This window comes from Patagioenas fasciata, chromosome 2, assembly GCF_037038585.1.
Source record: "Patagioenas fasciata isolate bPatFas1 chromosome 2, bPatFas1.hap1, whole genome shotgun sequence".
In the NCBI taxonomy this organism is placed as follows: domain Eukaryota; kingdom Metazoa; phylum Chordata; class Aves; order Columbiformes; family Columbidae; genus Patagioenas; species Patagioenas fasciata.
This window is the reverse complement of record NC_092521.1, coordinates 14,964,725-14,988,445: the sequence shown is the minus strand read 5'-3', so window position 1 is coordinate 14,988,445 and position 23,721 is coordinate 14,964,725. Positions and strand designations below refer to the sequence as shown.

Here is a 23,721-nt window from a genome sequence, read left to right as displayed (position 1 = left end):
AAGGAAATAACCTTTTTTTCAAAGGTTAGGAAGCAATAAAGGTATCTATAAAAGGAAATAAATTTCTTAAAAGAAGCAATGTAAATTAGTAATTTTAAGCTTGCGAATAACTGTAAGCACAAGGGATATTAGATAAACTTATTTATGTGTAAGGTGGGACTTAGTGAACAGTAACACAGCAAATGACGGGAGTAAATACTCCTGTCCTCCAGAAATTAAGTAACTCTTTGATTAAAATTCTGAAAAATATGCTGAAGTGACTCCATGATTTTAAATATATATAGATGTATCTCATGCATATTTACAGTACAGTTTTCAAAATCATAAATTAGATGGAAGGATTTGGACTGGGGTAGTTAAGTAAGAAAACCCAAACTCTTAAAAAAAAATGCTACATCCCCAGATAATTTATTCTATGAGGGCAGTATTTATTGTGCTCTGTTCTGTGTTCCCTTGTGAATTGCTTCCTACAGATCATAAGGTTTCAAAAACTACCTGGGTTGTGATGTTTGATGTTGAACTGGGATATTGTGCCAATACCATTTCTTACCACCGGTTTTGTCTGCAGAGACCAACTGGTAGTTTTACATATGTTTCCTGTTGGCAAGAGAGACATTAAAATAGGGGATCTCCTAAGCTGGCCACCTCTCCTTGTGTTAGAAAATACTTTGAAACTACCTTATAAAATAAAAATACAATTACCCAGGACTAGTCAGTGGTCTGAACAATGACACTGTTTGGGAAACAGCAGTAATAACGGCGGGTAGATACGGCAGTGCACAAATTATCCTTTATTCTTTCTTCTGTGGCTTTAGGAATTGTTTGTGCTGGAAACACTGGCTGTTTAGCATGGTGTGTGCACCTTGTTGCTGGTACATGGGGAGAGTGGGGTGAAGTAGCCCAATTCCAGGGATCTAAAAATGCCTTTTTTTTAACAACATGACATTCTGTACAGTTAAATACAGTTCTTTTTGTGGTGAATGGAATCAAATCAAGTTGGCGGTCGGTCACGAGTGGTGTTCCCCAGGGCACTTTAGTCTCTTTATCAGTGATCTGGACAAGGGCATTGAGTGCACCCATAGTGAGTCTGCACACAACATTGAGTTGGGTGGGAGTGTTGATCTGCTGGAGGGCAGGAAGGCCAGGCAGAGGGATCTGGACTGGCTGGATCATTGAGCTAAGGCCAAGAGCCACATCCTGCACTTGGGTCACAACAACCCCAGGCAGTGCTACAGACTCGGGGAAGAGTGGCTGGAAAGTGCCTGGGGGAAAGGGATCTGGGGGTATTGATCAACAGCTGGATGAATATGAGCCAGCAGCGTGCCCAGGTGGCCAAAAAGGCCAACAGCATCCTGGCTTGTATCAGGAATAGTGTGGCCAGCAGGACCAGGGCAGTGATTGTCCCCCTGTACTCAGCACTGCTGAGGCCACACCTCGAATCCTGTGTTCAGTTTTGTGCCCCTCACTACAGGAAAGACATTGAGGTGCTGGAGAGAGTTCAGAGAAGGACAACAAAGCTGGTGAGGGGTCTGGAGCACAAGTCTGATGAGCAGCAGCTGAGGGAACTGGGGCTGTTCAGCCTGGAGCAAAGGTGGCTGAGCGGAGACCTTATCACTGTCTACAACTACCTGAAAGGAGGTTGTAGCATGGAGGGGGTTGGTCTCTTCTCCCAAATAGCAAGTGATAGGACAAAAGGAAATGGCCTCAAGTTGCACCAGGGGAGGTTTAGATTGGTTATTAGGAAAAAATTAATCACAGAAAGGGTTGTCAGGCATTGGAACAGGCTGCCCAGGGAAGTGGTGGAGTCACCATCCCTGGAGGTCTTTAAAAGATGTGTAGATGATGTTCTTAGGGACACTACACAGGTGGCAATAAAGAAAGAATTTATGAAGTATATGAGATGTTCTTAAATTGCTTTCAAGAACTGGAGTTAAATAAATCATTTTTCTCATTTATTTTCCCAGGTGATTGAATGGGTTTTGGAGAAGACTGGCAAGTAGAGCTACTGCATGGATGCTATTCCCAGGTTCCCAGGAACTGCCAAGACAGAGCACTTCTGTTTGTAAGACAAACATTACATGGCCTAACGCACGCACAGACATATCTATACAGCGGAAGGACTTTGGTCAGTGTAATTATATGGACTCAATTCTCAAGCGTCACAGCATGTTTTGAAACTTTTTATACTGAAAGTTTTAATTTTTTAAAAAATTGAAATGAAAAAAAGGTTTTATTTTATATCCATATTTATTATGTTTCATTGTTAAAAGGAGAATGGATGACTTGGTTTGATAAAGCTTTGTATGATTTTTAACCAGTATATTTGTTTTTAATGTGAATAAAAAACCTCATCAGATTTAATTTTAATGACAAAACTACTTTGTTTTACCCTTTTGTGTGAAGACCTCTCTTCTTTTTGTTACTACTTGCTGTTGTGGTAACAGCTATTTACAGTGTCGACCGTTGACATTTTATAGAATAATTAAGAACAGTTCCTGTTCTGCAGGTAAAAGCAGAGATAAATGTGACTCCAATTCTAATTATGTTTATGTTGTAGTATAAGAAAGGCAAAAAGCGTCTCTCTTGAAACCTGAAGCAAAGTCCCATTAAAGAAAGGATCATTGTTTTACAAGCTGAATTTCCAGTATAATTTCACGTGTACTCTTTGTAATATTCCTTAGAAACAAGTCATAACAGAGTTTGGAGATTTTTTGTCATGGGGAAGGAGAAAATCGAACTGATGGCAGTAGTGGTTGTAAGAGCGGGGAAAGAGCTGCCATATTATGATGAAATGTAATGGAAAGAAGAATTTCTACCTGAGTTGCAAGGATAGTAAAATACTAAATTCAGCCTCATGTTGCTTAAGTCTCAGGCATGGCTGTGGCTTGTACTAGTGTAATTATTCAAGTTAGTATTATGTTGAGATGAGGAGTTCCTACCACAACAAATATATTTCACAGTGTAAGGATTTCCTATTCATCATATAAACTAACATGATTAAAAATGATAGAGATGCAGTCTTATTGTTTGCTATAATTCTCCTGGAGGGATAATTAGTTAAGCAATGAAATTCAATATGAAAAAGAAATGAAACTAAACCATGTGTAGGTTAGACTCAATACTGTAAAATCTACTCATTCTCTAAAGAGCCTTCCTGATTTTGTGACGTTATTCTTTGAGTAATTCTGTTCTGTGTAAATCCGAGCCCTAAGGAGTTGTTTTTTTTTTTGTCTAACACGATCTTACATTTAGCTCTTCTGTTCCTTTGTTCTGATGTGCATTGTTCTCCTGAACTCTACAAGACCTTTTCTAGGTGGGTGTGCACTTGTTTGAACCGCCAAGCTGGAGCTGCTTTACTGTGACAACAGGCTCTAGTGAGTACAACAGGCGTCCTGGAGCAGGATTACATTTGTCTGCCAAATGCCACATTCGTAGCGTCCAGGTTAATAGCTTAAAGGGTTTTACTGATTTAGAGAAATAGAAACACTGTGAAGGTAGGGGAGGCTTAGAGGTGAGCTCATCACTCTCTAGAACTACCTGAAGGGAAGTTCTAGCCAGGTGGGGATTGGTCTCTTCTCCCAGGCACTCAGCAATAGGACAAGGGGGCATGGGCTTAAACTCTGCCAGGGGAAATTTAGGCTGGATATTAGAAAGAAATGCTTTACAGAGAGGGTGGTCAGGCATTGGAATGGCTGCCCAAGGAGGTGGTGGACTCACCGTCCCTGGAGGTTTTCAAACTGAGATTGGACATGGCACTTAGTGCCATGATCTAGTCAATGGACTGGAGTTGGACCAAGGGTTGGACTTGATGATCTCTGAGGTCTTTTCCAACCCAGTCAATTCTGTGGTTCTGTGATTAGATAATTATTTAATGCATGCATGCACAAAATTGCTCTACTGTATTTATTACTGTGTACATCTCGCACATCTTTGAATTCAAGGTAGAAAGGTTTTCTTCCCGTAATTGTGTGAATGCTCTTAGAGCCAAACAATTTAAAATACATGAACACTTCAACTTCTGATGTGTTAAAGATGTTAATCAAGATATTAATCTTCCTTAACATCCAATATTACACAGTATCACAGTATGTTTGGGATTGGAAGGGACCTCAAAAGATCATCCAGTCCAATCCCCCTGCTGGAGCAGGAACGCCTAGGTGAGGTCGCACAGGAATGAGTCCAGGCGGGCTTTGAATGTCTCCAGGGAAGGAGACTCCACAACCTCCCTGGGCAGCCTGTTCCAGTGCTCTGTTACCCTCACTGAGAAGAAGTTCTTTCTCAAATTTAAGTGGAACCTCTTGTGTTCCAGCTTGATCCCATTGCCCCTTGTCCTATCATTGTTATATTATTATAATATATATTATATATTATATATTATAATATATATATTATAATATATATTATATATTATATATATTATTATTATTGTTATACTGAATAAAGTCTCTACTTCCAAAGAGAAAGAGAAGCCTTAATACTGTTTAACTGGCCTTCTTGATGGAGAACTATCTGCATGCATCTGTAGAAGGGCTTCTATCAAAAAGGGCTTTTTAAAAATATATTTATTTTCTCTTCCCTCTGTTACTGCTCTGTGGTGTCCATAGTGAGCCCTAGATTTACATACTATGTATCTTACTTGATGAGCAAGTAGAGCCCAATGGTTATTGTTTTAATTAATTCTGTAGACTCAAAGAACATGGAAATAATGAGCAGCAGAGCAGTTAGGGAAGCATAAGCATTTTGATGTATAATTTGTTTGCATGAATGCCAGTGCTGAACTAAATACAGTGCTGCCCATGTCTCATTTGCACTTCATTATTATGTTGGGGTTTTTTAGGGTAAGTGATAACTAGTTTATTATCCTGGCTTAATAACACCGTCCCATTTGAGCTGTGATAATTGTCTTTGTGCAGGATCTTGACCTACAAAAAAGCATGCAAAATGTTTAGACCTAACAGTGCTAAACCAAATTCTTACATCTGCCGTACTTTCAAAACCCCACACTAGGAGCTCCCATAGCTCAGCTAGTGTGTTGTAACGTATGTGGTATAGATTGTAATGTCAATCTCTGCCTCTGAACCTAAAATTATGTCCTTTTTTGTGGCTGGTGAACCCCAAATCCAGTCTGGCCTCTGCATACTTTCCTTTTGCAAGTCAGGATATTAGTCATATTCACCAATATACATTTGCGGTCTACCCCTAATCCATGTAATGTGCTTATACAAGTTTGGGGTAAGATAACACTGACGGAGTTGCAATCACTTAGTGATTTGATTACTTTAATATTACAGCAATTGCATGACAAATATCACTGGGCTACCACAGAACTTAACTTGGGTACAAACGCTTTTCCAACTTCACAGGATCCCCAGTTCTCCCTTGGAAGTTGTTTTCTAATGCCTCTAATTATTTACATAAGCACAGAAATTCTGATGAAGGAAACAAACTGAAAAGCTAATCCTATGTGGAAAGAGCAGCCAATACGCTTGCCAGAATTTTTAATCTTAGTTACTTCAATATTTAATGTTTTTCCCCTCATGGTGTTAAATTAAGCTTTTGTCCTGGTTAATCTTGGTGTTCACTTGCATCAAGCAGGTTGAGAGTTTATTGACATTTTGCTAGTATATTATTAATATCTACTCTTTTGAATTTGATGGTGACTTTAAGATTTCAAAGGTTCCATTTTAAATACAATTCCCAATTACTTTATAGTAGTAGTATATATAGTAATAGTGTGTGTATATGTAAGTATGTATACACTATATGCTATAGTAATACTGTGTGTATATATATATATATATATAAATAGCCCTAGTAAACAGCTAGTTATAAACCTGACAGTTTGACTCGTGAAAAATAAGATAAACTTACAAATCAATGATAGCATAACAATCTGGGATGTGTTTGTTGAGGCTCTGATTCCGTTTCCACTGAAACCAGAGAAACTCCAATTAACTTTTAAACAGAAATCTCTTTGCAGATGGAAATCAGATCAACCTCTGTTTCAAACCAGCTGTGCTACCGAAGGGCAAGAGCTGGACAGAGTGAGCTGCAGGGCCTGTGGGAAGCAGGAATACTTACCTGCTGTAGAAAGAGAAAATGTTAATTTCATTAACTGGCAAAGACCAATTCTAATTATGCTTGTGGTAGTGATTTATTTGGTCATGCATAAAGAGTTGTGTTCTGATTTTTAAAGTATTATACCTTAAGAGAGATGCTACTTTTACTTAAAGAGCAGTACTCTTAGGGAAGATCAGTGTGCTGCCCTGAACACAAGCAGTTCACCTTTATACTTTTTTAACAAACACCTAATATCATGCTTCCAGTAACATATATGCCCCAATATGTATTCAAGTCTTTCTAACAGTCAAGCTGCTACACAGACTTTATGATCAGATTGTTCAATGTACAGTCAGGATTTTGTGAAAAGAGCAAAACTCTCGTATAACCCTTTTTAGGATTTCCATGGGATTTAGGATTTCCTGCCATAGCTCAGGTAAGACTGAAAGCAGAGATTTAAAATTCCACAGTTAGCTTTTCTGTTTAGGCTGCTAGGTTAGGAATTAAAGGAGAAGAAAAACATCCTTTTTTCCATAACTGTTCATAACAACTAAGCAAAGTACATGTTGGCTTCACTCCTCGAATGTAGAAGCTTGAGCAGAAGTTTCCGTTCTGCTGGTTTTGGTGGTTGGTGGGTTTGTGGTTGTTTTTTCGAGGGGGGGTGGTGGGAACGGGAGGGGTGCTTGTTTTTTGTTTTGTTCAATAACTTCTGTTAACTGCCCAGCAACACAGAAAGCACTGTGTACCTTTACCAGGTGAGTCTGAACCTGCCCAGAACATCCCCGTGGCCTTTCAGTAAATGCCAACAGCAAAAAAAGTGCTGTGGGAGTTTGCTTTCAGCCCGTCATCAACAGCGCCACTGTCACACGAACACCGAGCTTCCTTGAGAGAAAGCACCAATGCGCCATTGACATATCATTCCTATATGTTTTGTTGTTTATAAATTTTTAGAAGTTGTTCTATCAATATGATGAATAGTTCACTCAGGTAACTGAATTCCTATAGAATGAGATTTCAAAGGTAGTTTCCCCAGCTGAAACCAAGGTGCAGCCTTTGAAACAGCTTGTTTGGGTACAAAGTAAGCTCACCTCACAAAAATCCAATAAATGACTTTATTAAATATATTCTTTTCCTCTAAAATATAAATATTCACTACACTCTTATAAATGTGGAGTAGGTCCATATTTCATTTGTCTATCCCATCCAAATATGAATCAGTCTGAAATCTGAAAATGAAGAAATAGCATCTGTAATTATTTTTTTCTATAAATATATATATAATATGAATTTTCTTTGCAAACTGTTATTCACTTATACTTCATGTAGTACTGAGCACCTTAGATTACATATTGTGTCATTTAATTGTTGGCACTGATATAGGAATTTGTAATATTTACAATGCACATACATGTTAAGTATAACATTCCAGTGATTTGTAAGTGTTAAAGGAAGAAGGAAATAGTGCAGTACAGTTTACTTATGTATTTAACCTACCCCACAGTACGCAAGTTTTCACTTTAACCTCTGGAACTTTTGTAGGAGCCTGCATCCAGATTTTTAAGTTATGCTTTGGAACAGCAATAAAAGTGTCCTGAATCGCTTTTTAGAAACCTCCCACAATGTTGTACTTTGTGACGTGATGTGAGTTCATATAGAAAGACCCCGTCCCCCAGTGTACCGACCGCTCTCGCTTCTCAGAAGACATTCTCCTAGAAGCTTCCAAGCCAAAGGAGACCCAGACAACTGCCAGAGAAAGTTACGTGAATGGCAGTGGTCGCTAAATGAGAAATGTTCATTTGGAAACTGTTGGTAAGTTATGTAATGTGTGAATTTACAAATGGAATTAATTTTTAAGTGCAAGTACCGTGACAGTAAAACCCAAGTTCAGAGCTGGGTGAATCCCCTCCTAAACTGGCTTGTGGGAGATGCTGGACTTGGCTGTTGTTCTTCAATGATTATTTTCAGTTTTTGTGAATTCAGCCCATCATCTTAATTTTTTAATGAGTTTCAGTGATTAAGATATCTATGGAAAACACCACAAACTAATTCCTGCACTGCGAATAAACAGGATGACTTACGCATAACACTCAAGATTTAACTTAAAATCAACATGAAACCAAACTGTGTTTTTAATTTTCCTCTTTGCCAGTCAAGTGACATTCAGTTGAAATTTGTGGGCTTTCTCAAGAATAAAAGTGTTGCAGTATGACAAGCAAACTTCTACAACCTTCGGATTTATTACTTCCTGTACAATTCCTGTCCTTCAAAGTATAAATTTAGGGCGAAACTCTAAAAGCAAACAAAAATTGACCCCTATATGAAGAAGTTCTGTTTACAAAATAAAAGCAATGTAAGTGCCATCCCTGTTCTGCTTCGTTCTGTTCCCACCCAACCACACTAAGCCAGTTGAGTTGTTGAGGTGCAAGGTGTGTGTGTGATCTCAGGATGAAGGTCCTGCCCACCGCCCGCTTCGTGCTCAGCTGAACTGAGAACAAGGCTGACACTCAGAGATTGGCATGTTTTGAGTGAAAATAGTAAGTTGTGGTGCAAAACAGGAACTAGTAAGTTATGGGTACAGAGGTGAATCTCTTCAGTTTCACCAGCAAGGAATAAATAGACTTGCCAAGTTGTGCTCCTAGGAGCTGTTCCCTCCATATTAAGGCTTTTCTGGCAGTGCAGCTCATGTTCCTGCCCTGATGCGTTTCCTCACCATCGGGGAGCTGCTTGAATAACCATTCTGATCTAATCTGGAAAACTCAAAAAATCAAGTCTTCCTCCTTCCTCACATTTGTCGTTCTATCCAGATCACATAACCAGCCTCAGCAGAGCCGAGGGGATGACACGGGTAGGGTAGGAGGACAGGAGGCTCAGCACGGCTTTCTGTTGGAAAACTCTGTGGAAATGTGCTGGCAGAACCTTAAGTCATGCTTCAACATGGGTTCAGGCAACTTGAGGACATTTCTACCTCTGCCCCGCTGGCACTGGGCTCTCAATACATCGCTGTTGTGTTAGGTCCATCGCTAGGAATGTACACAAGGCGTCATTACCGTTTAATTTGAAGGTGTCCCCGCCAAGCAGGGACCATCCAGCTGCTCACTGACCACCTCTGTATTGCTTTAGAGCATCCTATTCAAAGGTGCACATTTGCCTGCTCTGCTGGGTATTGAAGCAACAGGTTCTGATGGTGCCCCAAAAGAAAAATCTTCTGTAAGTGGGGCACAGGTTAGCACAGAAAAATATATTTTACTTTTGGGTGGTGGGACAATCTTGTTTGGAGAACTTCTACTCAAACAACCTTGAGCTGGCATTACAATCAACACCCACTCTTGTCTGCTTAGCCCTTTACTTACTCTATAGAAACGATTACATTGAAATAGGCACAATTTATGATTCTGAAACATTTACACATATGGTGCTACACGCTTTTACTGTCTGATATGGGATTTTAAAATCCCATTATTTACAAAGAAATCCACTGTTTCCTTGTCATGCCACCTCTTTAGCTGATCAAAATGAAACTTGGGCCTTGGAAGACTGCAGAAATGACCAAGGCTCAGTCCTGAACCCCAAGCTGGTGTGTGCTGCTGGCTGGTACGGGTTGTTGCTGTTGACTGTACTTCAGATTAGCATGGTCGCTCTGTCTTCCTGTGCAGAAACAGATGTATTCCGCTTATGCCACCAAGCCAAGTCTCGTAATCTTTGCCGACAGGAAGGAATGAATGATGAACACAATTGGTTTTGGACAGGAATGAAGGTCCAGTTGCTGAAAGTACAGAAGGAAATCAAGTTGAGGATGATTAGATTAGATTGCAGCTCAAATAAGCAATCATTTACAGAGTACTTGATTAATGGCTGCCTGGTATTTTCAACAGACTTCTATTAATAACAACCGTTTATTACAGCATATTGTTTCTTCTTTGCATACAGCTGCAAATATTTAGCTTACTGAAAGTAAATAATAAGCATCTTGAGACCAGATGAGATCCTGGTGCCTCTGGCCTTGCATCCACCTGGGTGAGCAGCAGCAAACGGAGTCAGATGCCGCAAGCAGGCTTCACACGGGCTCCACCTCTCCATCCTCTCGGGCTCTGTTTCTGCCCAGGGATGGTGGTGGGACAGTTGTGTCCCACACCCGCTGCAGCTGCTGTTGGTCCCAGCTGAAGCTGGGATACTGCACCTGCAGCTGATGCTGCATGGCTGATCCTCTCTCTGCTCATACATCCATCAGGGACACTGAATGGGGACTTTTTTTCTCCATACTTATGGTTCAGATGATCTCCCCACATGCTTACGGAGCATGACAGGCTTGTCAGTGCAGACAGCAGCTTCAGTGCTAGGTTCACCTCAAAATAAACCAGATTTTCCCTTTCCACCTGTCATGAATCAGCTTTACTGAGAGCTACTAACAAATTCACTTCTGAAAGCCTGACAATAAGCAGCTCACAGAATACGTTATCAAAGGTGATGTGAAGAATTAAGCACCCACTGTACTCAGGCACTGCTGAAAAAATTTGGCAGGAAAGACCATGTTTACATGTGTAATTTATGGTATCTAAACTGCTCATAGGAATAAGCACCTTATTTTTAGGCATTGCGACAGCTGCCTTAAAGGCCTAAGCAGACAGTTTGCGCTACATCTGTAGTCTTCAACTTTTTTCAACAACTAGATGCTCAGAAATGTCTGAAACAGCTTGTCATCATAACATGAAGTCCCTACGTGTATGTTTGAATTAATAATATCTTATTCTTAAGTTCTTCTACCCACAATCATTTAAAAAGTGAGATGGATATGTATAAAAATTCTAAATTCTGGCTATGCAGTGGCCAATTTGTTTTTAAATATAAGTTAACCTTTGTCCCTCTGTGTGGTTTTACCATTTTATCTCTCTTTTTAGCTTATCTTATTATAAAGCCAGATCATCATGCTGCACTAGAAAGCACAGTGTCTAAATACTGGTACTGGAACCTGGTACCGCCCAGCTGTGAATAGAATAGAAACGAATTGAATCGAATAGAATAGAATGGAAAATGGAATATTTCAGTTGGAAAGGACCTATAATGGTCATCTAATTGAATTTCCCTTAGTGCTTCTCCACTCCCCCCAGGATGAAGGACTCCTGAAGAGATGGTAACATACATCACCCTGCTAAATGCAGTACTTACAATTTCTCCATCCTTTCCTCCGAAGTCTAAATAAAGCATCCTTATCCCATCGTCTGAGGACATTTTCAGTTTTTCATAAGGATACTGTGCAATTGTCTTAGAGAAGGCACCATCTTGCAGTTCAGTTGTAAGAGAGAATCCATGTTCGTAATGGATGGTCAAACGACACTCCTGGCTTTTATACGTGCAAGCTGAAGAAGGAAAGAAAATTTAGGGTGTAATGTTCTTAAAAGCAACAAATTCCATTTGTCTGCAGATATTTGCATTCACATTTTGTTTGAACAGTACCTTGTGGAAACCAACCTATCCTAAAACTGGGCTAATCACGCTCTTAACTGTAAACCCGCAGATTTGGAAAGACAACAGAAATCACTCTGTTATGCAAGATCCAAGCAAGGTTTCTTAGTTATGGTGTAAACACAGAGACTAAAGTCGTGCTTGGTGGTAACAAAACCGATGTCAGTTCTTTCAGTTATTCGCTGTGTTTTTTGTGTTGCAGCGTACATCTACGTGCTGACACAAAAACGATCTACTGATGTTTAAGGCGGCTTAGGCCAAACCTTGACCAAGTCATAGCTACTCTTCTTACATCTAACAGACATAGCCAAAATCAATAAACACGGCACGCAATGCACACCAAAATTAGAAGCTGTAAAGGGTTTCCCAAAAGTATTTTGACAAAGATACTCTTGGGTCCTCATGAATGTCATGGTAACTGAAAAAGGGCCCAGATAACTGTATATAACAGCTACTGCAGCAGAAAGCCTGCATCTTCCCCTCAGCTCAGAAACACAGGCCATGATCCAAATTTTAAAAAACTGTAAGTTTAGGTGTTCACATCCTGAATTCCCTTTTCCACCACTTTCCTGTGAACAATTCTGCCAAGCGGTTAGCCCAGAAGCACTGCCATAAAGGAAGGGGCTGACGTCCTCCTTGTTTTGAAAAGCTAGGCATCCACATCCCTGGGCTGAGGAGATGGACATGGTCTCCTGGTGGTTCCCACTCAACCCCCTGGCTGGTTTCCACATTGGAGGTCTTCACACGGCAGCCCAAGCTCCCTGTGAGGCCCAGGGCCTGGCGGCCTTCAGGTAGGTGTCCCCATGCTCAGCAGCATGTGGCTGCACCGACAGCCTCACAAAATTGGACCTGCCCTTTGTCACGGAGGAGATTCGTGCTTTGGCCCTTGCTCTCACATTTTTAGGCTAAAAATGGAGATAATGTTCAGCTTTGACAGCCCTGCCAACTGGTGAGCCAGTCTGGAAGGACTCCCAGATCCTGGGGGCTCTCAAGAGAGGGGTGCAGCCTCACAGCCCCAGATCCACCCCAGGCTAGCAGCTACCTGGCTGAATGGGGTATCGATACAGAGCATCTGCAGCTGATTACTCTGATGGCAGCTGATTTTGCATGTTGTGCTGGTTTGACTGAAAATGAGTTAATTTTCTTCATGCAGTTAGAAACCTCCTTTTTTCATAGCTAGCACGGTCATTATTTGGACTTAGTTTGAGAACAAGATGCAACACCCAGGACAGAGTTAATGTTTTTAATTGCTCTGGTCTGAGAGCCAAGGACATTCTGAGCGCTCTGCCCACAGGTGTGAGGCATCGAGGAAGGGGGGCATGGATGAGGCAGAGCTTGACTGACACCCAGACTGATCAGTAAGAGTATTCCATCCCATTAGCGTCATGCTTCATATTTAAGGAGAATCAGGATCTTGTGGTATATCTCTCACTCTTTGGCGCTTTCTCTCTCACACACATTCTTCTTCGTTTTTGTTGGAGCTGAGGGAGTTTGGTTTAGGATTTCATTAGTTCGGCCTTTTGCCGTTTTACAGAGGCCTCTGAGCCTTTTTGCCTTTTTTCTCTCTTTGCGATTGGCTGTTCGGGACCAGGTGGCTGCTCCCTGGGACTGGCTGCTTGGTGTGGTTGAGTTTGTGAGTTGAGTATCTTTTATTTTGTATTCTATTTTATATATATCTTTACTGGTAGTGTATTAGTATTTGGTTATTTTATTAAACTATGTTTATCTCAATCCGAGTTTCTCCTTTCCCTTTTGATTCTCTCCCCTGTTTGGGGGAGTGAGGAGTGGGGTGAGTGTGTGGCTATCATGGTTGTATTGCTAGCTCGGGCTAAACCACAACACGTGTATAGAAGTGCTGAAAATGACACTTTGATGTTCAGGGAGAGAAATGTAGCTTTGGACTGTTTTGGTTGTTTGTTTTGTTTTGTTTCACTCTTCTCAAGCATACAGAGCTGGGTGAATAAATGACCAATCTGCACTTGTGAATGTGCTGGTCCTCCTCTGCCTCTTTCCTCTGTAGGAAAAGCTCCCTGTGGGTTTCTGGACAAATCTCTGTTGATCATGCCTCCATAACATGCAGCCCTGCATGGCTGACTTGTGTCTGAAATGACACACCAAAACAAGACCAGAAGTCAAACTAATCGTGACTGTGTAACACACAGGTATCACACCACCTGTGACTGGCTCAGAAACCAAGGGGACAATATTTTAAACACATAGAAGCCTAAATATGCACATTTTTTTTTTAAATTAATCACCTCTAGCAGAAGGAGCCTGAGCTACCCACGAGTGCCCCAACATGTGGAGACACAGCATTACTCACATGTGGTGATTTCCGTGATGAGCTCTGCAGAATTGTGGCAGCCCTGCACTATGCTCCTCGTCCACAGTGAGAGGTCTCGGCTGGTCTCTGTCCTGAACAAATGGGTTTCGATCCCTTGCCTTGTACCGGTACGGGTTGCGAAAGACAAATCCATCCCAGACTGCGGTGAGCCTTTTCCTGGGCCAGAATGGACCAACCTGCAGGTGGAATTGAAAGTGCTTCAGTGGATTGCAATGCTGACACAACGCACTGTGCCAAATCCCTACCTGAGCACACCTCTGCTCCGTATGTTCCTAAACACACAGAGTTGGGAGCACGCAAACTTGCATCTGTTCCGTATTTGGACCTAAAGTGACTCCTAGTGACACTCAGAAGAGTGGAGGTCCAAGGCAGTGAGTACAGAAGCAGCCATACATGCCGGTGATGATGGGGACATCCCAAAAACTCCTAATGCATTGTAGAAAACATCCCTGTGCATGAGGAACTGACAGACATCACTGACTAGTCTGTGATGACGGGATTGGGTCCACAGATACAAGTGCTCGCTCAGACGAGGCAGCTGAATCTGACTCTCACTGTCAGGCTGCAGTTATCGTAAAGCTTAAACACCCGCAGGCAAACAAAAATAAATGCAGGCAGATAAAGTAAGAAGTTCTGTAAAATATGCGGATGCCAGAGTACTGTTTTGTGCATATTTTTCCCATAAGGAACCTGTAAAATGCAAAATGCTGCAGCTATTTGAAATCTGAAATTCTCCCACTTTTTGCTGCAATTATATTTTTGCCTGGCATCAACAGCTGACCTCCCGTGACCAGAAAAGCTCTTTTCATCTGCGCAAACACTAATCACAGGGAATAATTTTGAGTAAGAAAATCAACACCTCATAATATTTAGTTTTTCTTTAAGGCTGTCCTTTTAGTTTTGTTTGGTTTGTTTTTTTCCTGCAGAAGTGTGGACACTGAATACAGAATTCACTCAGGTACATGGCACTGATTCAGCTGAAAAGGACCATCCAGAGGAGTCCATCAGTTTTTGAGACCCAGGCACTGATCTTCAGAGGGAGTCACAAAATGAAACCAGAGAAATTCTTCAGAAAAGCTTATTTCTGTCTTGTGTCTCCTGTTTCCCTTTCTATGGGCAAACCATATACTTCATATGAGACTATAAAGTATGTAGCATGGTAGTAGAATACTTGTGCTGAAGGATAAAACATTAGATTATGCTAATAATCTACTGAATGCTAATTCAGCCTCAAATTACTGTGTTGCATCTGGAAGAATAGCTGCCTGTTAGCTGGCACTGTAGAAGTATGCCATCAAACAGAGATGTTTTAATTGGAAAAAAAGGAAAGAAAGGCAGAAAGGGAAGAAAAAGCCCAACTCTAGCTTTTCAGTTATTGAAATACTAACCATAGGGCAGGGGTGTCAAACTCATTTTCATCAGGGGCCACATCAGCCTTGTGGTTGCCTTCAAAGGGCCGAATGCAATTTTGGGACTATATAAATTTATATTTCTATATTTCCCAAATCCCCTAGCAGTCCGTGCTGACATTTGGGATGTATATTGTGCCGAACAGACACACTCTTCTTTCATACCCCTCTAGAAGGTTTGCAAGACTCATTCACGCTCAGATTCGTGGTAACTTCCTTCGGATTTGGAGCATCAGCCTTGATTTGATGGTCTCAGGAGGCAAGGAGCAGAGTATCCCGGGCAGAGCTGCCCTGCCCTGCATCTGGGCAGGAAAGCTTTTTCCAGAGAGGCACCACCACCCTCCCCAAAAGCTTTTTGGCCTCCAGAAGGGCTGTGCTAATGTCCTGCTCAACTTTGATACTCGAGGCCTCCTAACTGCACCCTGGGCAGATTTGGCAGCTGAGGAATCAGTGGCAAACAAACAGGCCAAAAACTTTTATTCACTTTCATTTGGTGCGAGGAGGTGCAAACTGTGAGAAGAAGCTGCATCTTGATCATTAAGGCAGGAGACCAGGAACTGAAATCTCGGTGGTTCCTGCTGCTGCCTGTCCCCGGTGGGTCACCCAGGCACAGGCAGGGACATCGCTCTGACGCTGCCTTCTGCAACCAGGGGCCTGCGGGAAAGCAGCCTGGAAAATCACATTGAGTTTGTCATTAAAAATAGAACTATCCCATCTTCTCCTTGGGTCATCCCTTCTCTTTTAAACAGTGCTCATCAGCTGTGCTAAAAAATATTTTCTAATACTTATGATACTGAATACATGACAGACAGATGGTTCCAATATTGTATTTCCTTTCAAATCCACCTCACTCCACATCCTCACGCTTTCTCAATAGTACCCGCATTTTAGGTTTTTCAGCATATGGACAGAATGAAGATGTATTTTACAAATTAAAGTATGTGGACACATCCAAAATTAATATTGTTTTTTGCTTGCCTTATCATTCACATTATACCCTCATAATTGAAACCTGAGTTTTGCTATTTAAAAATCGTACTTAAAAATACAACTCCAGACCATGCTTTGGAAAATCATGCAGTTAAACATAAACTAGACAAATACACAAGGGAGCACTTGATAGTGTTTAAGTACCAGCTGTCAGCACTGATGTATTTGGGTACAAGTCAAAGGATTCCTAAGCTTTAATAAAGTTGCATTCGCACTAACTATTTCATTTACATAAAATATGGTTTAACCTAAAGACCACAAAAACACCTTAAAAGGTGAAAGAATAGTCTTAGAAACTTCACAGAAGGCTTCCCCTCACCCCCACCTCCTGTCGCTCTGCCCGCAGCAGAGGGTGTGTGTGAGGTGCATGCTGCACTCCGGAGCCAAAAAGGCCCCCCAGAGCTCTGGTAATATTCACCCACAGTCCCTGAAGGTTACTGGGCTCTGTGGAGATTTCTGAGATATCTGGGAGTGCGCAGGAGCCCAAGGATTCTTCCCTGGAGCAGCCAGAGCCGCAAGAGGGCAGGATGAGGTCGGTCACGATCCAGGCAGTTTGCACAGCACGTAGAGGGCAGGTAGCGGCTGTGAAACACAACTCTTGGCATGCCCCAGGGAGACACTGCTAATCTTCTCTAATTTCTCCCTTGTCTCTTGATGATTTGAGGACCTTTTTGGTGTTATTCTTTGCCCACATGATATCAAGCTGGGTACGGTTCAACGTGAAGTGCTGGTGCCGAGTGAGACCCACTGGGACCTGCTTCTCACCCTAACGCTATGAAAAGAGTTTCAATTATTTGCTACAACAGCAAAATCTAATGGTCCCTTCAAAAACGACAGCAAAACCAGTACTGACATTCAAAGTAAATGTCCAGCTGTTCATTTGAGATTTATCTCAGAAGAAGCTGTGATATAAGTGCATCAACAGTCATGTGGCTCTGCCCAGTAGAAAGCCATGATCATCTGACCTTTCTTATGTTGAAGCTGCTCCTTACGCCTGAACTAACATTTGAAACCTGCTCTGGAATGGCTGTACTCTTTGGAACCCACACACGGGCCCTCATTCATCCGAGCTCCACAAGGAGGGAGCCACGACCACCCTTGCTGCCTCAGGAAGGTGAGCGGAGAACATGCACATCACCTCATACACCTTTCCTGGGTGCTCAGGGACCCCTGTGCTACCCACCTGTCCTTCTCTCCATTTGCCCAAATGCCTTCTCCAACTTTCCATGGCATTAACTATCAAACTGCTTTAATATTTTCTGGTTACAGAGCTCAGCTTCGCGAAAAAGCTACTTACCTGATCTTTAATCAAAGTCCAATATGGGCTGCTTTTTTTTTTCCACCTCATATCTGGCTACAATAGATAATGCATTTTGATTGCAAACATTAAAGATGTAATTACTTAAGCCCTATTCCCATGCTAGAGGGAGGCACTATTACTCAGGCATAAGGAAACACTGAAACAGATTATGACAAAAAGGTCCTTGGAGTCAGGGCTACGAGCCAGCTGCCATGCCTCCCAGTGCAGAGGTTTAAAAGAATAACTTACATCTCCTGATCTCAGTTTTATTTGAGCCATTACTTATATTCGGCACAAAGCTGGGAAAGACTGACTGGAAAATATGTTGAGGTGCTAATAGCATCCATAGGTTAAAGGCAAACTTATCAACAAACAGGGCATATTGAAATTCTGCTATAAGAAGGTTGTAATCCTTCTACCACTTTCCAATTTTCTCTGCTCATTATGTCTTGGGTAGATTAAGCATGAGTCTGTACAGTATCTGGCACTGAGGTTTTCCAGTTTCAGCAGCTTTTCAAATATGCATTAGCTAAGCAAAAATGTTTTCCCAAGGACTCATAAAAATCTGAAAGATGGGAGCAGCCAAGATTACACCATGTGGTCTGCAAACTTTCCAGGTGAAAAGTTCTAAATTGCACTGATCGATGCACAAAGGGGATTAAAAAAAACCATCATGAGGAGGGTAATCACTGACTGAGCATGAACACAGCAGTCAATACCAACAGCAAACCCCGTGTAATTTTTTGGTATAACTGTACTCAGTGTGACAGATGATAAAAGCAGAATCCTGCAGGGTTTTCATCAAAAATAATCCAAAACAGTAGGTGTAATGATTTAGGGAATCTGTCAATTTATGTAATCTGCTCACCTTGGGGATTATGTGTTTATATGTATTTATCAGATTGCGACTTCGTTCTGAATGTCAAGTTTGGTGTATTTGCTCTCTTTTTACCCGAGTGTTAAATTCACAGTGACACTAGTAAGAAATCACAGAGATGGGTCTGGAACGGTTCTCAGGAGGTCACCTGGCTCATCTGCCTTCCCAGGGCAGGGCTAATTGTGCTGACACACTCCTGAGTGTCACCTGTCCTTCAGAGTCCCCAGAGATGAGGATCAGACACCTTCCCTAGAGAATCTAATCCAGTACCTCACCCACTCACCAAGTTTTCCCCAGGACCCTCCCAGAACCTCCCCTGCCACAAGTGCAGCCAACTATGTCCAGTTGTATCCAGTAGGGATCTGGAGAACACGCTCGCCTGTCCTACTCATGTCCCATCTTCATACTTGAAAACTATTAACATGTTTTCCATGGACTTCTCTAGATTAAACAACTAAGGTTTATGGAGTATTCCTCTGCTGATAGTGTTTTCTAGGTCTCACATTTGCATTGCTTTCTTCTAGATCTTCCACAGTTAACTGGCATCTTTTTGGAAGTGCAATGACTCACATGAAGTTTATGTATCACCAGAGGCTTTACTAACACTCTGTAGTTAGGTATGATTACTACATCTGCCCAACATGCAATACTTGGCTCTAACCCAAGATAACTTTCTTTATTTTCCCCTCTCAATAACATAACATGTACATTTAAGCAATTCCAACACATCGGCCAGATGCTTCCTGGCAAGCCAGTCTGCTATCAAATCTAACTCCTGAGAAAAAGTATCAGAGCACCAATGTCCTCCAAGATGAGGACTTAGATTGTTTTATCTGGAAAACTGGCGATCACTGATGATGGGGGCTGGTGATGCCCACCAAAGGGCTGTTTTGACACATGACAAGGTGTGGGCCAGAAGGGGTGGGATGTGCTGCAGGATTTCCAGTCACTATAAGGTGGAGGACCTAGGTCCATGCACAATGACACCCCAAAGCTGTGGGGAGGAGATGCACCAGCTCCTGCTGGGGAGCTCACTATCCATAAACTCTAAGGCTTAGTGACATACCAGGACCCAGCCTCCAGCTTCAACATCTTACACAGTTTTTGTTGGGAATTTCACCCAGAATTGTGAACCTTCACTGCCACAACATGCAGCAGGCTGCAAATTCGGGGCTCTTTCCTCATGTTATGGTAACACAGGGTAAGTTAGATGCCAGCTTCCCAGGAAGTCTGAAAGCTCCATCATGGGTAGGTAGATTGGGACAAAGCAACCACCAGTGTAATTCTCTGAGTACAATTTTATTTTTTTTACAATATAGTGATTTAGCAGCAAAATCTCAGTTCATTTGAGGAGATAACCAGGAGACCAAGAACAAAAATTAACTAATGAGTGTGCAGTAAAAGAGTCACTGCTTTTGGCCATGTGCTACCAGCCCTTCTGAATGAGAACTCATTGAAAATGGTATAATAGAAGCCTGTAGCAAGGCCAAAACAATGGAACAGCAGCTCCTTCTCAAGCCCTTTGACCACACTGGCAGAGAAATGTGATTAAGATTCACATCAAGAAGCACAGAAGGTTCCTACTGCATAAAGACAACCATGGGAAAGCTCTCTCTGAATTAGTGTTGATGGATACTTTCAAAATAATGCAGATGGTTACTTCCAACCCAGAATCAAGAATGTGTCTTCCAAGCTCACAATTTTAAGCTAGAAAAGCCAGTAATTTTTTTTCCTGGAGCAGGAACACAAGCTGTGCTGAAGGTAAGTATCTCCATCACATATGCAAGCCCTCAACAGCCCCAGACTGGTGGGGCAGAACTGCCACACTAGCACATCCAAATCAGGGCAACTATTTCATGTTTTACAGTCTGAAGGAGTGACTGGAAATCTGAGTGTCCCTGCCAAGCCCTCAGGTCTTCACACTGAGATAGAAATGCCAGGACATCAAGCGCTTGGCTTTTTTCAACACTCCTTGCCTCTGGATCTGGGCCAAATCACCATGTCCATAACCCTCTGGTGCATTTCTGGCCATCAGCCTCCACCAGAACTTTAAATGGTGGAGAAGTGAGCAGTTGAGCTGAGCACAGCAGCCCATTGAAGAAGAACCTGCTTCTCACACCACAATATCTCAAGCGTGATATACACCTGTGCACCAGCTATACCTGTTCCTGGCTGACTCAACTGTTTCCATCGCTCTTTGAAGAGGTCATAATAAAAAAGCACAGGTACCTGGTGGCTAGCAGGGGGTAGGTGTGCAGAGGGCTGAACCAAGCTTCCTTCATCCGTGGCATGCTCTCATATATTAAGAGGTCTTTCTCCGTCAAGACCACTAACACTGGCTTCCAGTGCTTCTCGTTGTCTCCTGGCACCTGAAAAAAAGAGCAAAACCTCAGTGAAACAACAAGAGACAAAGCTACCTTTGTGCAAAGCCTGATGATATAAACACATCGAGGCCTGGGTAAGATAATGAACAAAAAAGAGTTTTAATTTGTTGTTTTGACATCTTCCACCTGAATTCATACCCAGCAGGAATGGAGTAACATGCAAGGACATCTGCTGCTCTCATTAGCACTGCCATTTCCAGCCTTCCTTGCAGCCTTCCCGTACTACAGGCTGCTCTGTAAGTGCCGTGGTGGAAGAACATGGAGACAGGGCTGGCTGTTGTTTGGCTGTGGTATGCATGAAAGGACCATAAATGTATATTTATAATGTGCACCATTCACGTGTACCTCACACGTTAACCTGAGTGCTGGACTCTGCTGCTGCTGTTTCTATTTTCATAAATGAGAAAAGCTGCGACATCATCGCTATTAAAAAAGAATGTCAGGTAGTAAATAATACTAGTTTGGGAGCAGATACTTTTTTCCTTAGCAGTTCATGGTTTATTGCTTCTGCTTCCTTCATTCCATTCTTCCAGTTTTACAAGAGTCAATTTATAAAGAGATCCAACTTAAACATGGGGTTGATCTGAGGTATTAATTCAGTGATGGATCTGCATCTGCATTTCGAACTCAGAGACAATGTCTGCAGACTGGGGTGTCAGAACCCTTTACTGGCTGCAGAATCCAGATGTGGAATTATACTTTACAGGTTAGACATGTGGTAGTCCACATCGCTACACAAATACCATTATAGGGACCAAGTACAGATCCTGGTTTTTACTTATTCTACTCTGGCAGCATGGAAGTGTCTTAAAATAGATGGAAATATGAAAGGGTCTTAGTTTCAAGTAAGAATGGAGCTCTCCTCTTTCACAGACAAATCCATGATTTTCCTTTTGGTGCACATAACCAAAAAGAAGACCTGTTACTCAGTAACCCTCACAGCTATGCTTTTAAATCCAAATGTCTTGGCTGGATACTAAAGGGAATTAAATAAATTCTGAGATTCACCAGAGAATCTGTCTGTCTACATGATTCCTCCACTAAAACCTCCTCCAGCAAAGAGAAGCAGTTGCCTATGCTGTTTAATGGCTGATGCCAGCCTGCTTGCCGTGGGCATGTCACTGGACACATCACTGGGTGGGGAAACATATAAAAGGGATCACTCAAAGGCTGGCAAGGCTGGGAGTGGCATGGCCAGGAATAGTGATTCAGATCTTTAACTACGATGTTCCTTGAGTGACGGATTCAGATTGAGAACTGCACTTGAAACACATATTTTATATGAAGAGAGGGTCCCACAAATTTCTAAACTTTTAAGGATTTATGAGACAGTTTTAAGATAGCTTTGCAATAGAACACCAATGTCCAAAGCAGATCCTAAACCAAGATTTTTGGCTTGCATAATTTTTAAGAGGTATTTTTTCCTCCTGAATTAAGTTTTTCCAATAATTATATTCCTGTTCACAGCATTACTTGTTCACTGGTTGCTAATATCTCTGTGTTAATCAACTTAAAGTCATAAATATTTCATCCTTTTAATTTCTTCAGAAGTGTCAATGCTTATTTACAGTTTTCTTGTAGTGGCAGGTTCTTGAAATGCAACCTTTCATTTTCAAATAGGGCTGAATAGAGAAGCCACATAATTAACAGATCTATTGATACACTCCAGAAAGAACAAAAATTAGAGAGTTCTCACAGCTCACGTGCCATGGAAATATTCACACGAGCAAAAAGCATCATCACCTTCTTAATACCACAGTTATTAACTACAGTTAACACCCCAGTTCCTAGCGTGGGAATATAGAAATAAATGTTACAGTTAATATTAACATTTAATTTTTGAGCACCTCCCTGTGTTCTTTATCTAGAAAGATTTCAGTACGTACTTTTGAAGATTTCCAGAAAAGGAAGACAAATATGAAATCTCTTCTAGCATGAAAAAGCAGGATGTTCAGATTCATGATCTGGAGCAGTGAGCAGGCAGAGTACTGCGCTGTCACTTCTTAGTTTTCAATTCTATGACCACAAGCAATCCAAAGAGTACGCAAAGCTGCTCACAACTTTTCTGCAGAACCATCCTGCCTGTGGGGCACTTTCAATCACAAGTTTTGCTATTAGGTGACTGGTCAGTCAGCCATGACTTCAGAAACTGTGGGAGACACTGTTCCTTTACAGGTATCATAAGACAGGGAATATAACTCATTTTGCCAACGGGTCCCACAACTATTTGCTGGACAGCTGTAAACATCAGGAGTCATAATTTCCAGTGCTAATCCAGTGAAGCCCACGGCTTTGCCCCCATCCTTCCCAGCAGCAGGGTGACTATGGGGAAGGTGTGTCTCAGTTATAACTTATTGAAGACTTTTTCTCAAGAACAAGTGACCTTATACTATCTCTCCTTGTAGGTTTTATCTCCTGTTTGTGGGGTGTATACTAGGGAGAGAGGGCTACAAAGATGATGAGGGGTCTTGAGCATCTTATGAGGAAATACTGAGAGATCTGGGTCTGCTCACCCTGGAGAAGATAAGGCTGAGAGGGGATCTTATCAATGGCCATAAATATCTCAAGAGTGAGTGTCAAGAGGATGGGACCAGACTCCGTTCAGAGGTGCCCAACGATAGGATGAGGGGCAATGGGGGGTTACAGACTGAAGCACAGGAGGTTCCATCTGGATATGAAGAGAAACTTCTTCACTTTGAGGGTGCCAGAGCACTGGAACAGGCTGCCCAGAGTGGCTGTGGAGTCTCCTTCTCTGGGGACATTCAAACCTGCCTGGACACATTCCTGTGTGATATGCTCTAGTGAACCTGCTTTAGCAGGTGGGTTGGACTGGATGATCTCCAGAGGTCCCTTCCAACCCCAGCCATTCTGAGATTCTGTGATTTTGAGATGTTTCC

At 41.9% G+C, this 23,721-nt stretch overlaps 2 protein-coding genes across 2 annotated transcripts in view; one reads left to right on the top strand and one right to left on the bottom strand.

Moving 5' to 3' along the window:
• Positions 1-4,320, top strand: part of MTBP (MDM2 binding protein) — a 33,198-nt gene extending 28,878 nt beyond the window's left edge. The window contains exon 22 of the mRNA XM_065832184.2: positions 1,965-4,320. Within this exon, the coding sequence (XP_065688256.1) occupies positions 1,965-2,000 (36 nt within the window). The 3' untranslated portion in view covers positions 2,001-4,320. The remainder of the gene's footprint in view (positions 1-1,964) is intronic.
• A 2,838-nt stretch (positions 4,321-7,158) lies between these two features.
• Positions 7,159-23,721, bottom strand: part of SNTB1 (syntrophin beta 1) — a 116,400-nt gene continuing 99,837 nt past the window's right edge. Inside the window, exons 4-7 of the mRNA XM_065831035.2 lie at positions 20,670-20,809; positions 13,844-14,040; positions 11,224-11,414; positions 7,159-9,823 (exon numbers count right to left, since the gene is read on the bottom strand). Of these exons, the coding sequence (XP_065687107.1) occupies positions 9,731-9,823; positions 11,224-11,414; positions 13,844-14,040; positions 20,670-20,809 (621 nt within the window). The 3' untranslated portion in view covers positions 7,159-9,730. The remainder of the gene's footprint in view (positions 9,824-11,223; positions 11,415-13,843; positions 14,041-20,669; positions 20,810-23,721) is intronic.